Source organism: Panulirus ornatus, chromosome 1, assembly GCF_036320965.1.
Source record: "Panulirus ornatus isolate Po-2019 chromosome 1, ASM3632096v1, whole genome shotgun sequence".
NCBI lineage: Eukaryota > Metazoa > Arthropoda > Malacostraca > Decapoda > Palinuridae > Panulirus > Panulirus ornatus.
In genome coordinates, this window is record NC_092224.1 from 82,651,645 (window position 1) to 82,670,037 (window position 18,393).

General features: G+C 40.0%; 1 protein-coding gene across 4 annotated transcripts in view; it reads left to right on the top strand.

The window, feature by feature from the left end:
• LOC139750199 (zinc transporter ZIP1-like) overlaps positions 1-18,393 on the top strand; it is an 87,127-nt gene that overhangs the window by 39,478 nt on the left and 29,256 nt on the right. For all 4 annotated transcript variants that reach the window (XM_071664658.1, XM_071664647.1, XM_071664636.1 and 1 more), the window contains 2 exons: positions 6,964-7,141; positions 16,606-16,746. In XM_071664658.1, coding sequence (XP_071520759.1) covers positions 6,964-7,141; positions 16,606-16,746 — 319 coding nt within the window. The remainder of the gene's footprint in view (positions 1-6,963; positions 7,142-16,605; positions 16,747-18,393) is intronic.

An 18,393-nucleotide genomic window follows, 5' to 3' on the forward strand; every position in this document is an offset into this window, starting at 1 on the left:
TCTTTTTCTAATATATCGTTTTTTCTTCACATTATCATTTATTTATTTTTTTCCCCCATCACACTATTATTTATTTTCCCCCCTTTATCCGTCATTAAATCATCTTTTTTTTCTTTTCTTTTATTCGTCACTGAAGAACACGCCAGACAACATCGCTGCTGGTGAAGGTGAGGCTAAACTCAAGTATTTCTTCACCACTCCGGCCGTTACCTATGGCCACTGTGTGGGTCAGTTATGGGTTAGCTGCGGGTGAACGGGTTTCACTGGGGGTCTGCTGAGTGGTTAGGTTAGCGTGCGAATTGGCCCTTAGCATAGTTATCTGCCCTTAGCTTGTACGGCGAGACTCGGTTATGGCTCCTTGAGGTCTGGCTTCACCACGGCTGCAGCTACACTCACAATCTTCATACACCTTGTAAGTAAAGTTGTTGAGGAGCTTGTGTAGCAGTTAGCCACCATATTTATTACCTATTACAGCTATAGACATTTATTGGTAATAAATATGGTGGCTAACTGCTACACAAGCTCCTCAACAACTTTACTTACAAGGTGTATGAAGATTGTGAATGTCTTGATCCTTTTTCTAAAGGTTTGAACTGTTATCATGAATCTGTTGATTTTAGGATTACATTACCCCAGCACATTAATGTTTCATTTTGATTGTTATTCATAAAACTTGGAGGAAGTGAAGTGTTTTAGACACCTAGGAGTAGACATGGCAGCAAGTGGAACCATAGAAGTGGAAGTGAGTCATAGGGTGGGTGAGTGGTCAAAGGTTCTGGGATTGCTAAAGAATGTGTAGAAAGAAAGAGCATTATCTGATTGGGAAAAAATAGGTATTTTTGAAGGAATAGTATTTTGAAGGAATAGTAGTTGCAACAATATTTTATGGATGTGAAACATGGGCTTAGATAAGGCTGTCCAGAGCACGTTGAATTTGTTGGAAATGAAATGTTTGAGGAAAATATGTGGCGTGAAGTAGTTTGATCATGTGTAATGCACCAAAACCACAGCTTCCTATCCACATCCAGGCCTCATAGACCTATCCATGGTTTACCCCAGACGTTTCGTATGCCCTGGTTCAATCCATTAACAGCATGTCGACCATGGTATACCACATTGTTCCAATTCACTCTATTCCTTGCATGCCTCTCACCCTCCTGCATATTCAGGCCCTAATCACTCAAAATCTTTTTCACTCCATCCTTCCACTTCCAGTTTGGTCTGCTCCTTGTTTTCTCCATCTCTGACACATATATCCTTTTTGTCAACCTTTCCTCACTCATTCATTCCATATGTCCAAACCATTTCAACACACCCTTTTCTGCTCTCTGTACCATGCTCTTCTTATTTCCACACATTTTTCTTACCCTTTCGTTTCGCACTCAATCAGACCACCTCACACCACATATTCTCCTCAGACATTTGATTTCTAACACATCCACCCTCCTCCATATAGCCCTATCTATAGTCCATGCCTTGCAGTCATGTAATATCATTGGAACTACTATTCATATATACCTATTTTTGCTCTCTTGACATAATGTGGAAGGATGGAGTGAAAAAGATTTTGAGCGATTGGGGCCTGAACATACAGGAGGGAGAGATGTATGCAAGGAATAGAGTGAATTAGAACAATGTAGTATACTGGGATCGACATGCTGTCAGTGGACTGAACTAGGGCATTTGAAGCGTCTAGGATAAACCATGGAAAGGTCTGTGGGGCCTTTCACCCTCTGGTACGTTCAGGCCCTGATTGCTGAAAATCTTTTTCACTCCATCCTTCTACCTCCAATTTGGTCTCACACTTCTCATTCCCTCCACCTCTGACACGCATATCCTCTTTGTCAATCTTTCCTCACTCATTCTCTCTATGTGACCAAACCATTTCAACACACCATCCTCTGCTCTCTCATCCACACTCTTTTTATTACCACACATTTCATACTTGATTACCATATCCTTTGTTAGCAAGATAGCACCAGGAAGTCGAAAAAGGCTTCATATGCTCTCATCCTTTTTTCAGCTGTTCTGTGCGATGTAGCATAAGCATAGCCTTGTATTCACACCCAGGTCCCACGAACCTTTCCATGTTTCCCCCAGGCTGCTTCATATGTCCTGGTTCAGTCCATTGACAACACATCAACCCTTTTATACTGTCATTCCAATGCACTGTCCCATACACTCCATTCACCCTCCTGCATGTTCAGGCTCCTATCACTCAAAATCTTTTTTTCACTCCATGTTTTGTCTCCAGATTGATTTCTGACTTCTTGTCCCCTCTACTTTTGATGCATATATCCTTTCCTAACTCACTCTTTCCATATGTCCAAACCATTTTAGCACACATAACACTATGGAGAGAGGTGTTACCAGACTCCACCTACTCAAGGTAATGCTGCTATTGAAAAGCCACCTGTAGCAAGACTGTATCGTTGGGAGTACAAGTTCATCAAAGATCTTTCCTCCAAAGGAGTCTAGTTTTCCCTGCTACTAGAGGTAACAACCTTGGGCTGCAGGAGCCTTTAGAAAGAGGTTTTGAGTAATATCCTTAGTTAATTGTAGATAAATAGATAGATATATGGACAAATAGGCATTGCTAGACTGCTTGTTTGTGGTTACTCATTCATTGAAAAGTCACCTTCAGTGAAAATGAATTGAATCAGGGTGCAGTATCATTAAACAGCTTTTCACTTCAAAGTTTGGAGTCCATTGTTTTCTTGCTACAGATCTTAATGCAGCCTTGAAGTGTCATGAACCTCTGAAGGATGGGTTCTGGAGTTATATGATAATGAAGATAAACTGAGGGGTAGGGGGTGTTCCTGGTACATAAAGATTAGGTAAGATATATATGTACTCATACACTGTTTGTATACCCAAGTTTGTGCCAGAAACCCATTTATCAGTCACCGTTTATATAGCCAAGTCTGTGCCAGAGGCCCATTTATCAGTCTGGTTGTTAGGATGAACAGCTAGGTCAGCTGGGTTAACTTCCCTGTCCAGGACTTGAATCCTAGCAAGCCTATGCCTGACCTATAGTCAGTACCTCAAACAGCTGTGCCATGGAAGCTTGAATGTTTGTTTTACGTTTTTCAGCAATCTTTAATTCTTTTCCAGACAAACCCATGTTTCAGAAATTCATTTGTCCATCATTTTGATACTGGATATCTTAGGCAAGAAGAAATAATATCATGAAATGCTGAGAGAACAAATCATTTATATGAATGAATTTTGTAGAAGGCATATGATAGGGTTGATAGAGATACTTTGTGGAACTTGTTAAAAATATGTAGTGTGGAGGTATGCTGCTAGAAGCAGTGTTAAATTTTTATCAAGGGTGTAAGGCTGATGTGAGAGTAAGAAGAGAGGAGAGTGAATGGTTCAAAGTAAAGGTTGGTCTGCAGCAGGGGTGTCTGATGTCATCATGCTTATTTTATTTGTTTATTGATCAAGTGGTGAGGGAGGTAAATGCGAGAGTCTTTGAGAGAGGGGCAAGTATGCAGTCTGTGGGGTATGAAAGGGCCTGGGAAGTTAGTTAATTGTTTGCTGATGATACAGTTCTGGTGGCAGATTTGGGTGAGAAACTGCAGTTGGTGACTGAGTTTGGGAGAGTGTGAAAGGAGAAAGTTGAAAGTGAATGTGAAAAAAAGCATGGTTGAGGAACAAGCTAGTTAGGGTGTAAGTTTGAATGGAGGAAAATTGGAGGAATTGAAGTGTTTTAGAAATCTGAGAGTGGATATGGCAGTGAATGGAATATGGAAGCAGAAGTATGTCATAGGGTAAGAAAGGGGTGAAGGTTTTGGGAGTGATGAAACAGTGTATGGAAAGAGAGACCATTATCTGGGAGGGTAAAAATGAGTATTTTTGAAGGAATAGCAGTCCCAACAATATTATATGAATGCAAGGCATGAGCTATAGATAGGGTTGTGAGAAAGAGGATGGATGTGCTGGAAATGAAATGTTTTCGGACAGCATATGGTGTGAGGTGGTTTGATTGAGTAAGTAATGAAAGGGTAAGAGAGATGTGTGTTGATAAAAAGAATGTGGTTGAGAGAGCTAAAGAAGGTGTGTTGAAATTCTTTGGATGTATGGAGAGGATGAGTGAGGAGAGGTTGACAAAGAGGATATATGTGTCAGAGGTGGAGGGTACAAGGAGAATGGGAAACCAAGTTAGAGGTGGAAGGATGGATTGAAAGAGATTTTGAGCAATCAGGGCCTGAATGTGCATGAGAGTGAAAGGTGTGCATAGAAAAGAGTGATTGGAAACGATGTAATATATTGAGGTCGAGGTGCTGTCAGTGGGCTGAACTAGAGCATGTGAAATATCTGGTATGAACCATGGAAAGGTCTGTGGGGCCTGGATGTACATAGGGAGCTGTGGTTTGGTAAATCATTAAACATGACAGCTCGAGAATGGATGTGAGTGGATGTGGCCTTTTTTTCTCTATTCCTGGCTTTTCCTCATTAACAGAGGAAATGCTGATCTTTTAAGAAGAAATAAAGAAAAGAAAATTATGTAAAAATAAATGAAAGGTATTTTGAATAAGCTAAATTGGTAAGAATCTAGAACTTTCAGTGACAAGTACAGTGAGGAAAAGATTATGAAAGTTTTTTCATGTTTTCCCTTTCCTACTTAAGTGAAGTGGTGCCAGGAATAGAAAAACAGTGACATCACTTGCTTACATCCTCTCTTTAGTTGTCATGTACAGTGCACTAAAATGAAAGCCCACCATGCCCAGCCAAGCCATAGCCAGTTCTGTGCATTCCCTGGACCGCTTCATATACCCTGGTTCAGCCCTTTGACAATATTTCAGCCTCCCCACATATCACATCACTCCATTTTGCCATGACCCACGTGCACTTTTCACCATCCTGAATGTTTAAGCCCTAGCCCCACCAAGCCTCTTATGCTCCATCCTTTTATCTTCTTGGTCTGCCCCTTCCTCTTATTCTCTCCACCTTTGCCAGATAGATCCTCTTTGTCAGTTTTTCTTCACTCATTCTCTCCAAATGACCAGACCATATCTGCACACTATGAGCAGCTTCCTCATTGAGATCAAACTATCATTCCTTACATGATCATCCCTCCAAATACCACATGTTGTCTTTAGGCATTTCATATCCAACACATCCACCATATTATTTCTTTTAGCTCACAGCTTAGAACTGACATCCATTCTACACCATTGGAAGTATTATACCTTCAGATACATCCATCTTTTCCCTAATAGACAATAGCTTCTCTTCCAAGTACTCTTCAATGCACCCAATACTTTTGCCTCCTCTGCCCTATGACTCGGTTTGTCTCTTATGGTTCTCTCCACTGCTATATCTTCTTCCAAGTACTTAAGGCACTCCACTATCTCCAATTTCAAACTCATCCTATCTTGTCTTGCTGTTGCCCCTTCATTGCCTAATTACCTTACCTATATTCACATTAACTCTCACCTTTCCTTTTTTGACACACTCTCAGACTCGAACATCATCTTCTGGAATTTCTTTGTCTTGCCTACCACAAGAGCTGTGTCTTCTGAAAGGAGCAGCTGATGTAATAACATAATTGATTTACAATAGTTGCTGAAAATAATGACAAGAGAAAATGAGGATCAAAGTTTGGGTGGTGGAAGGATGTTGCATGGAGCATCTAGAAGTGCGAGCCATTTTCTGTTTCTACCAAGCTACTCTTCATTGGACTTGTTCTACTGTGTATTTTTTTTTTCTTTTTGGCAGAAAACATTATTGAGCCTTAGGATGCTTCGGGAGTGATTTGAGTGCAGGGGTAAGGGATTAGGTGGCTATCATGTTGTTGAGATATTTAGATTTTTCTGTAGATATATTCACACTCATCATTGCCTGTAAATATACAACTTCTGAAGAATGTTACAAAGACCTGAAATGTTTGTTTATACTTTTTACTAAGTTTTCGCTCTTTTTGTATGATTTTGTGTTTTGAAGTGCCTGAGACTCCTTGATTATCTGCTTCATTCCCCTTAAACATGATTTTGCTCTTCATGCATGCTCCCACTGGTCTTCTTGATTTACAGTTAACTAGCTGTAATAATTGTGGGAGCCACTAATTACAGTGCCAGTGAAGAAACATGTCTTGTTCTTGGTCTGTGAATTGGGGCAGTCCATTTTTCCAAGCCATAAGGGTAAAGTTGCTGCTTACTGGTTTTTACACTTTAGGCACTTTAGTTATGGGCAAATATTTGTAGTGATTTTTCAGAATGTGACCTTTGTATGCTGTAATGTGTTTTGCAGAAATGACCCATTCCCTTGGGTTGGAAGATTCTTCATTCATTCCTTGGAAATTTTTCTTCCCATGATAATAAATATAATGTTGTTGAATTAAAGATTTCGTGGGTGATTATTTATGGGTGACTATTTTTCATTATTGGTGGCTTTCTGAAGGTAAAGGCTTTATGTATCTTGTGTCCTCACATTGGAATTATGCAGGCCTCTTCTAAACTTATGTACCCAGCATAGAAGAATTAGTTTTGACTGAGCAGGGAATTGTTTCTTTAATATAGCAAACTTTGAGATATACCTTCTGCCTTCCCAGCTGTTATGATTGAATCTACAATGGAATTTGTTGTATCTGCTGGATGGTTGTAATTTTACTGTCATATGTGTTGCTGTCATGTGTTCATTGTTCAAATTCTAGGGGTGGCTTGAGCTACAATATAGACACTGTTTTGTAAATTTCACTATGTTTTCTTTTGTGAAATGTTTCCAACAGAACTTGTGAAAGATTTGAAGCCTTTGTTTTTCTATCCCCAGTTTGCCATTGAAGAGAAAAGTGTTTTCTCCTTCAAACTTTTTAAATTGGCATTGAAAATTGCCAAAAGGAATGTATGTATTATTGGAAAATGTTTATTGCATTTCATACCAGAGGAAGCTCTTGTTTGTAAAAACATCATGTTATTATTTGTATTTCAACACTTATGCAGACTTTGAAATTTGCAGAAGTGAAACTGGTTCACTCAGTGGTGTAAATCGTGGTTATGGAACAGCAGCTGACCACTGTGAGCCTGAAAGCATCCATGAACACAGTCACCTCTTTGATCACTCCATACATCAGGACATTGCTTCTCATTCATCTCTGCGATCACTCCTGCTCCTATTTGCATTATCTCTTCATTCTGTAAGTATCACACACTGGTAGGCCTTGTGTTTCTCCAAGTGAATGTGGTTCAGTAGAAAATAATTTAGAGAAATTTATTTGAGAAACAGAGACCAAATTGGAGGTGGAAGGATGGAGTGAAAAAGATTTTGAGCAATCAGGGCCTGAACGTACAGGAGGGTGAAAGGCATGCAAGGAATAGATTGAATTGGTACGATGTGGTATATTGGGGTCGATGTGCTGTCAATGGATTGAACCAGGGCATGTAAAGCATCTGGGGTAAACCATGGAAAGTTTGTGGAGCCTGGATGTGGAAAGGGAGTTGTGGTTTTGGTGCATTACAAATGACAGCTAGATACTGAGTGTGAACGAATGTGTCCTTTGTTGTCTTTTCCTTGCGCTACCTCGCATGCATGCGGGAGGAGGGGGTGCTATTTCATGTGTGGTGTGGTGGCGACGGGAATGGATAAAGGCAACAAGTATGAGTATGTACATGTGTATATATGTATGTCTGTCTTTGTATGTATATGTTGAAATATATAGGTATGTATATGTGCATGTGTGGGCATTTATGTAAGTATATGTGCATGTGTGGGCGTTTATGTATGTACATGTTTATGTGGGTTGGTTGGGCCATTCTTTCTTCTGCTTCCTTGCACTACCTCGCTAACGTGGGAGACAGTGACTGAGTATGATAAATAGATAAATAAATTATCTGTATGTTGCTTTTTTCTTTCACATTTAAGGCTTCAATCACAGGCAAAAGTCCACATCAAGGCCTGGCCTTAATTGAAATATAAAGAGGGCTATGAGAGAGAAAAAGAACAGATGAAGGAAAGTATTTACGATTTTTGGAGGAAGTGAATAACCTGTCTTTTAAAATGTGCCAGGTCATGATTATTGGGAAAGACATGAGAGGGTAGAGAATTTCACAGCTTTGAGGTGTAGGGAAAGAAACAGTTACCAAAATGACCCACCCTTGAGTTGCCACTGGCCACATAGTAATCATGTGACACAGCAGCTTTCTGAGTATTGTGTGGTCTATCTAGTGGTGAGGGCACACAAGTAGCCAGGTCCTGGGAGCGAAAGTCAGAGTAGTACCTATTAAAGAGGGAAATTGAACTAGCATTGCAGTGTAGGGCAAGAGGGTCAAGTTTTGAAGTTAGCCTGGGGGAGTTTATAAGTTGGACTGCTTTCGACTTAACTCTGTCAAGTAGGGATGCAGAGCTGGAACCACTTCAGATGTGAGAGCAGTACCCCATACAAGGATGAATCAGTCCTTTGTATAAACAAAGCAACTGTTCAGAAGAAAAGAAGATTCGACATCTCAACAGGACTCCCAGTTTCTTAGAGGCAGCCATAGCTATTTCCATAAAATGGGGTCTCCAAGAAAAAGTGGAAGTTACCTTAATACAAATTATGTTCATTTAGTCAAGAGATGGACTTACAGAATCGTCAAAGGAGATGCGAGAGTTGTTAGGAATTTTCAATTTAGAGATGGGTAGAAATTGGGTCTTGGAGGCATTACACTTAAGATTTTGTCTACCCCACTGAAATATCCTGTCCAAGTCTGAGTTTATTATGGAAGCATTGTCAAGATGGAGATCAAGAGAGAAAAGAATCATCAGAATTGAAGGATTTGGATGAAAGCAGTACTGAGTCGTCAATGTATGAATGCATTTGGTTGTTTGAGGAAATGAGAATATTGCTGATACAAAGGAGAAAAAGTGTAGGGGACAGGAGAGAACCTTAAAGGACACCACTGTTGATAGAGAAAGTGGGAGAGGCTGATACATCAACCGCCACAGAGATAGATTGGCCACAGAGGAAGCTAGATATGAAGGAGCAGTGTGAGTGAGGGAAGCTTAAGAGATGAGACCCCAAAGCCACACCCTGTCAAAAGCTTGGATATGTCAAGGGCAACTTCACAATACTCCCCAAAATCTTTCAGGGATGATGACCAGACATTAGTAACATAGGAAAGAATGTTACCAGTGGATCTTGCCTTAGGAAGCCGTACTGATGATTAGAGATAAGACTGTGAGATTCAAGGTGTCTAAGGATATGGGAGTTTAATAGTGATTCAGACTTTGGAAATAGTAGATATCAAAGCAACAGGATGCCAGTTAGATGGGTAAAAACAGTCTTTCTTCTTAGGGATGGGATGCAACAACTCTTGCTTCCAAGAAAAGGGAAATGTTTTGGTTTTTAAACAAATGGAACAGATGAGCAAGCACAGGTGCAAGTTCAGAGGCAAACTCTTTCAGTACATAGAATGGATGCGATCAGGACCATAAACCTTCTCTCCTTAGAGAGAAGCATTTTCCAGATAGTCCAAAAAGAGATTAGGGGAAGGAGCACAGGATTAGTAAGAAGAGCATCAGGGGGTGAAGGAAGGTTAGAGTCATCCCAGGTGAAGTTAAAGGAGAAACTTGAGCCAGAAAGAGATGCTTTGTCTATGGCAAAGACAGCTATGGTACTGTCAGAATGCAAAAGTGAAGGAGAGGAAGAGTGACAGAGGTTGGTAGAGATGCCCTTTGCTAAAGACTGGAAAGACCAATCGATGGACGATGAGGAGAGATTATCACACTTCCTTTGAATTAAGGAACACTTTACGTGCAGTGATTATGGACAGTGATAAAAGCTGAATGGGGGTCAGAAGGAGAGTTTTTCCAAGCCTGACATGCTTGATTCCTTGCCTTAATGGCCTCAGAACAGGAACAGTTTTACCATAGATTGGGAAGAATAGGTCATCTTGGAAGGAGAGGGGATGAATGCTTCCATTTCCATAAGAATAACCTCTGCTATGCATTTGGTGGATACAGAAGCATCACCAAGTAAGATTCAGTAATTTACCCAAGGAACGTCATAAAAGAAGTTATGTTAGTTATTCTAGTCATATTTATTGAGGTGCAAGTACTTATGCATAGAAGGGGCTACTGGAGGGGAGGTGCCATTAAAGTAGATATTTTTATGAGTGTGTGATCAGATGAACCAACTTGGGGCAAGATTGTATATTTACAGCGGGATAGACTAGAAGTGAAAAACACTTCCAGAATGTTAGGAGAGTGGTCACAGCAGTCAGCAATATGGGTAGGGTGGGAGATTAATTACTCTAAATCGATGAGAATGGAGAATGTTAGGGCCTCAATCCCTCCACTATTTGTATGGGAAGAATTCAACCATTCCCTATGGTGGACATTGAAATCCCAAAGTAGAAGATCATAGCTTGTGAGTGAGAGGATGCCACAGTCTCATGGCAGGAGTTTAGATGGTCAAAGAGAGATATAAGATTTGTATAATTGGGAGAGCCATAGATAAAACAAAGGAAAAGTGTGGTAGTTGGTAGACAGACCTTAAGCCACATAACATTAAAGTTTGGGGACTCAAGATCCTTGAGGTGTGGAACAAGTTTGTCAATGTTGGTTTAAGCATAAACACCACCTTGGAACTGGAATCATGAGTGGAAATTATAGTTGGATATGGAAAAGGAACTAGTGAGAACATCATTAGACAACTATGTCTCAGAAAGAAGTAAGATATTAGGAAAGGTACTTGACAGATGGTGTTCAGTAGAGGAAAGGTTACTTGGGAGACCTCGAATGTTGATATAGTGAATAGAAAAAGAGGAAGATCATGGGAGGGGATGGTATTACTGCTGTCTGAGTCCTCCATCTCATTGGCAGTAGAGACAGGTTGAAACCATGATGCATGGGACTAGGAGCCAGAGATTTGTTGGACTCTTATCATGATTATGCTTGCTTAATATGTTTGAGTAGACTGGACTTGGCAAGAGTACTAATGTGAAGAAAATAAATAAGGTTTAATTAGGTGTATGGTGCTTGTAAGAAGTTGGCAGAACTAGCCCAACAGTCCTGTTTCATTGAGACAAATTATGACCAGCATTTCTAACATGGAGAGTGTGATTGGGTTCTGGGTACCACTTTAAAGCTCCTCAGTCAGAATGGTAGTACCACAGAGGATTGCTGCTGTCGACAGCCTACTATCTAATGAATTGCTCCATGGGTAGGGGACAGAATATTTCTTGAGTTAGCTGGGGTGTTGTAAGGGGCCAGTATACTACCAGCTGAGCCCTCAATCTCGCTAGTAGCCAGAGGAGTATGCCTTAAATATGCTGGGGTAGTGTGAGGGGCCATTGCTCTACCAACTGAGCTCTGCCTCTCACTGGCAGCAGAGTCACACTTGCACTTGATGATGATGAGTAGTGATACTGATACTGCCCTGTTAGCAGGGTAGCATCAAGAACAGATGACTAAGCTGTAGAGGGAAAAATCCTCACTTGACTCCTGAACATAAAACAGGAGGGGAGGATTTACAGCCCCGCTGCTCCCCCCCTTTTTAGTCGCCTTTTATGGTATGCAGGGAATATGTGAGAAGTATTCTTTCTCCCTTATTCCCTATCCCCAGGGAGAAAGTTGAGAGTAAATGTGAATAAGAGCAAGGTCATTAGGTTCAGTAGGGTTGAGGGACAATGTAACTGGGATGTGAGTTTGAATAGAGGAAAATTGTAGGAAGTGAAGTGTTTTAGATATCTGGGAGTGGACTTGGCAGTAAATGGAACCATAGAAGCGGAAGTGAGTCACAGGGTGGGAGAGGGGGCAAAGGTTCTGGGAGTGATGAGAATGTGTGGAAGGAGATAATGTTATCTCAGAGAGCGAAAATGGGTATGTTTCAAGGAATAGTAGTTCCAACAATATATGGTTTTGAGGCATGGGCTATAGATAGGGTTGTACGGAAGAGGGTGGATGTGTTGGAAATGAAATGTTAGAGGATAATGTGTGGTGTGAGATGGCTTGATCAAGAAAGTAATGAAATGGTAAGAGAGATGTGTGGAAATAAAAAGAGTGTGGTTGAGAGAGCAGAAAGTGGGTGTGTTGAAATAATTTGGACACATGGAGAGAAAGAGTGAGGAAAGTTAACAAAGAGAATGTATGTGTCAGAGGTGAAGGGAACAAGGAGAAGCAAGAGACCAGTTGGAGGTGGAAGGATGGAGTGAAAAAGATTTTGAGCGATTGAGGCCTGAACATACCGGAGGGTGAGAGGCTTGCATGGAATAGAGTGAACTGGAAGGATGTGGTATACGAGGGTCGACATGCTGTCAATGGACTGCACCAGGGCATGTGAAGCATCTGGGGTAAACCATGGAGAGGTCTGTGGAGCTTGGATGTGGATAGGGAGCTGTGGTTTTGGTACATTACAAATGACAGCTAGAGATTGAGTGTGAACGAATGTGGCCTTTTTTGTCTGTTTTCCTGGCTCTACCTTGCTGAAGCAGGGGGTAGCGGTGCTGTTTCCTGTGGGGTAGGGTAGTGCCAGGAATGGATGAAGGTAAGCAAGTATGAATATGTAAATGTGTATATGTTTGTGTATCTGTATGTATATGTGTATATGTTGATTATTAACTACTATAGTTGTCTTAAGTGTCTTCTTCCACCTGTACATTCATCTCTAGAAATGAATTGCTTCTAAACATGAAAGAATCTTGGAAAATATCTCCTCATACTTCCCTAAGCACATTTTCAGGGTAAAGATGAATCAAACAATTACAGGATCTTCTGAAAGTGTAACAATTAAATTCTAATTGACAGACCATTATATTCACCTACATATATTTCACTCCAGATTCGAATTCAGCATGAAAAATAATCCTTGTACTGAGGTTTTTAAGCAAATCTATTACCTTCATAGAAACACCTAAAATTGCTAAGTGATTTTTTTTTTGCTGAAAAACTTTTTTGAATTGAAATTGAAATATGACTTAAATGATATGTTTCTATACTTGAAATGATCACAAAAAATGTCCATAATGATTCCCCTAGCTAACGGATTCCCTATAGATATGATCTAAATCATCACAAAATCCACTAAAAGAGTTAGCATTGATTACTTATTTACAGACTTTAATGTATCCCAACATCTATTTTAACCCCTGATTCGATTTCAGCTTGAAAAATAATCCTTATGCTGAGGTTTTCAAGCAAATCTATTACCCTCTCAAAAACACCAAAAATTGCATGTTATGTAGTTCAAGGAATTTTTTTTTTACCAGAAAATCCTTTTTCTTTTGATATAGAAATAAGACAGCAAAATGCTTCTATACTTCAAATGATCACAGAAAACATATTGTGCTTTCCCAGCTGAGAGATACCCAATAAATGCAAACAGCAAAGGGATTCTATACTTCAAATGATCACAAAAAATATCTCATTGTGCTTCCCCAGGCTGAGAGATACCCAATAGATACAAACCAAATTTTCACAAACTCTTCTAAAGGAGTTAGCATTACTTACTTTTTTACAGGCTTTAATGTCCTTCAGCATGTATTTCACTCCCACTTTCGAATTCAGCATGAAAAATAGTCTTCATACTGTGATTTTCAAGGAAATCTATTATCTTCGCAAAAGTACCAAAAATTGAGGACTTTTTTTAGCTGAAAACCCTTTTGTTTTGAAGCTGAAATATAACATGACGAATTGCTTTTATAACTGAAATACTTACAGAATATCTTATCTATTTATTATACTAATTGCCATCTCCCACATTTGCGAGATAGCACAAGGAAACAGACAAAGAATGGCTCAACCCACCCACATTCACATGTATATACATAACGCCCACACATGCTCATATACATACATATCCATTTCACTGTATATATATATATATATATATATATATATATATATATATATATATATATATATATATATTGGTTCCAGTAATGTTGTATGGTTGCGAGGCATGGGCTATGGATAGAGTTGTGCGCAGGAGGGTGGATGTGCTGGAAATGAGATGTTTGAGACTATGTGGTGTGAGGTGGTTTGATCGAGTAAGTAATGTAAGGGTAAGAGAGAAACAAGGAAACAGATGAAAGAAATGGCCCAGCCCACCCACATACACATGTATATACATACACGTCCACACACACAAATATACATACCTATACATCTCAATGTACACATATATATACACACACAGACATATACATATATACACATGTACATAATTCATACTGTCTGCCTTTATTTATTCCCATCGCCGCCCCGCCACACATGGAATGACAACCTCCTCCCCCCCTCATGTGTGCGAGGTAGCGCTTGGAAAAGACAACAAAGGCCCCATTCGTTCACACTCAGTCTCTAGCTGTCATGTAATAATGCACTGAAACCACAGCTCCCTTTCCACATCCAGGCCCCACAGAACTTTCCATGGTTTACCCCAGACGCTTCACATGCCCTGGTTCAATCCATTGACAGCACATCGACCCCGGTATACCACATCGTTCCAATTCACTCTATTCCTTGCACGCCTTTCACCCTCCTGCATGTTCAGGCCCCGATCACTCAAAATCTTTTTCACTCCATCTTTCCACCTCCAATTTGGTTTCCCACTTCTCCTTGTTCCCTCCACTTCTGCCACATATATCCTCTTTGTCAATCTTTCCTCACTCATTCTCTCCATGTGACCAAACCACTTCAAAACACCCTCTTCTGCTCTCTCAACCACACTCTTTTTATTACCACACATCTCTCTTACCCTTACATTACTTACTCGATCAAACCACCTCTTACCACATATTGTCCACAAACATCTCATTTCCAGCACATCCACCCTCCTGCGCACAACTCTATTCATAGCCCACACCTCGCAACCATACAACATTGTTGGAACCACTATTCCTTCAAACATACCCATTTTTGCTTTCCGAGATAATGTTCTCGACTTCCAAACATTCTTCAGGGGTCCCAGAATTTTCGCTCCCTCCCCCACCCTATGATTCACTTCCGCTTCCATGGTTCCATCCACTGCCAGATCCCCTCCCAGGTATCTAAAACAATTTACTTCCTCCAGTTTTTCTCCATTCAAACTTACCTCCCAATTGACTTGACCGTCTACCCTACTGTACCTAATAACCTTGCTCTTATTCACATTTACTCTTAACTTTCTTCTTTCACACACTTTACCAAACTCAGTCACCAGCTTCTGCAGTTTCTCACATGAATCAGCCACCAGCGCTGTATCATCAGCGAACAACAACTGACTCACTTCCCAAGCTCTCTCATCCACAACAGACTGCATACTTGCCCCTCTTTCCAAAACTCTTGCATTCGCATTCACCTCCCTGACAACCCCATCCATAAACAAATTAAACAACCATGGAGACATCACACACCCCTGCCGCAAACCTACATTCACTGAGAACCAATCACTTTCCTCTCTTCCTACACGTACACATGCCTTACATCCTCGATAAAAATTTTCACTGCTTCTAACAACCTACCTCCCACACCATATATTCTTAATACCTTCCACAGAGTATCTCTATCAACTCTATCATATGCCTTCTCCAGATCCATAAATGCTACATACAAATCCATTTGCTTTTCTAAGTGTTTCTCACATACATTCTTCAAAGCAAACACCTGATCCACACATCCTCTATCACTTCTGAAACCACACTGCTCTTCCCCAATCTGATGCTCTGTACATGCCTTCACCCTCTCAATCAATACCCTCCCATATAATTTACCAGGAATACTCAACAAACTTATACCTCTGTAATATGAGCACTCACTCTTATCCCCTTTGCCTTTGTACAATGGCACTATGCAAGCATTCTGCCAATCCTCAGGCACCTCACCATGAATCATACATACATTAAATAACATTACCAACCAGTCAACAATACAGTCACCCCCTTTTTTAATAAATTCCACTGCAATGCCATCCAAACCTGCTGCCTTGCTGGCTTTCATCTTCTGCAAAGATTTTAGTACCTCTTCTCTGTTTACCAAATCATTTACCTTAACTCTCTCGCTTTGCACACCACCTCGACCAAAACACCCTATATCTGCCACTGAGTACAGAATGGAAAAAGGTGAGAACAAAGGAGGTAAGGGGAGTGGGGGAGGAATGGGATGTATTTAGGGAAGCAGTGATGGCTTGCGCAAAAGATGCTTGTGGCATGAGAAGCGTGGGAGGTGGGTTGATTAGAAAGGGTAGTGAGTGGTGGGATGAAGAAGTTAAATTATTAGTGAAAGAGAAGAGAGAGGCATTTGGACGATTTTTGCAGGGAAAAAATGCAAACGAGTGGGAGATGTATAAAAGAAAGAGGCAGGAGGTCAAGAGAAAGGTGCAAGAGGTGAAAAAGAGGGCAAATGAGAGTTGGGGTGAGAGAGTATCATTAAATTTTAGGGAGAATAAAAAGATGTTTTGGAAGGAGGTAAATAAAGTGCGTAAGACAAGGGAGCAAATGGGAACTTCAGTGAAGGGGGCTAATGGGGAGGTGATAACAAGTAGTGGTGATGTGAGAAGGAGATGGAGTGAGTATTCAGAATAATACAGGTACATAAAAAGCTGCATATGCAGTGAGTGCATATGCAAGATGTTGTAGGTTTTCATAGGAAGGTGCTTTCTGATTTTTTTATACATATTCACATGCCAATCATGATCTCCCATTGCAGATTTTTGAAGGCCTGGCAATTGGTCTGCAGGAAACAATCGATGATGTTCTTGCCCTGTTTCTGGTAGTGGTTTTCCATAAAGGTATCATAGCCTTTTCACTTGGACTTAACATGGTGCAATCTAAACTGTCTATTTCTCAGGTATGTTTTTGTTCCCAGTTTTTAGAATTGATTATGCTTCATATAAACTTAATGTATCCCTGGGGATAGGGGAGAAAGAATGCTTCCCACATATTCCCTGCGTGTCGTAGAAGGCGACTAAAAGGGCAGGGAATGGGGGGACTGAAAATCCTCCTCTCTCTCATTTTTTAGTTTTCCAAAAGAAGTAACAGAGAAGGGGGCCAAGTGAAGATATTCCCTCAATGGCTCCGTCCTCTTTTCTTAATGCTGCCTCTCTAATGCGGGAAATGGCGAATAGTATGAAAAAACTTATCTTAGATTTTAGTCCCTATCAAGTGACTTTAAAATCTGATCCTCTTAAATGTGATGTCATTAAGAAGTGAAAAAGTATGTATTTTTACCAGTTAAAGATACTCCAACAAAAAATAAGATGTTTTAATTTTGAAGTCACTCCGATAATCAACCATCATGTCATCATTTTCAGGGTAGCTTCTGTAAAAATTCTGCTCAGGAAATTAGGCTTTTTGTAGTTGTAGAACTTGTTGTCGAGAATCTCAGTACTCCCTTTACAGATTTTCCCCTGTTCATTAAAGTTCAGTATGTCCTCCCTGTCTGGTACTCAGCCTATCCATTTACTTTTCGAAAATCTTTAGTCAGACTTTCTTTATTCAAGATCTCATTGGGATGAAGTCCTCTAAATGTGAAAGTTTTCATTTTGTTTCTGTTCTCAGCACATAACATCATTCTTCTTGTACCTGCTTTTATAATTATATTTACTCTGCTTTTATGATTATATTTACCGAGTACATTTTCTTCCTAAGAAATCTATTTCCACTGGTTTCCATAAATATAACATTCACCCATTAAAAGCCCATGTGGTACTGCAGTATTTGAAGTTGTTGTGGATCACATATATTAAAACACTCCAAACCTCTTTTTCTTATTGATAAAGCTTAGGTATGTACTACAAAAATGCTTATGATCCTGATAAGCAGTAGTGTGCTACCTTACTCATGAAGGTCATCGTGGATCTTCGATATTGCATGCTAACATATGTATCAAATAGGGACGGATTAGTCAGTGTGTGACAACTTTTAGATATGACATTGTGGAATGTTAGGGTCATGTATCAATGAAAGTAGTGGGGAACAGACTTCAAGAATGTTCATTATTTGGTGGACAGACACCATATGTATACAAAAGAGGCTTGAGCATCTGATGCAAGCCATGTATCCCTTTGGTTTGTGTTCATATGCTCACCCAGTCACCGTCCTTTTCAGGAAAGATTGCCACTTAAGGCACAACAAGAAGAATTTCACATCACTTAACTCCTTAAACCTAGTAGATTACATTGAAACAGCACCCAAGTTGATAGTTTGATAACTGTAACACTTCAGTGTTGTTACCGGATGATATATGTGGTTATCTTGAAAGAATTAGACATTTATTAAACTTGACCTCTTCGATATCAACCATCTATGAAAATATATGAGTCATCCTTCAGTAATATCCTAAAATGTTATCTTTACTTTAGGCAGTTTAAACAATGATTTACGTAATAGCAATAAATAGAGCTAATGATTTTTAACTCAGATACTGTTTTACTGCTTTTTCCTGAGTAAATGCCCTTTTAGAGTGACCAAAACTTTTGTTACCACTATAAACAAC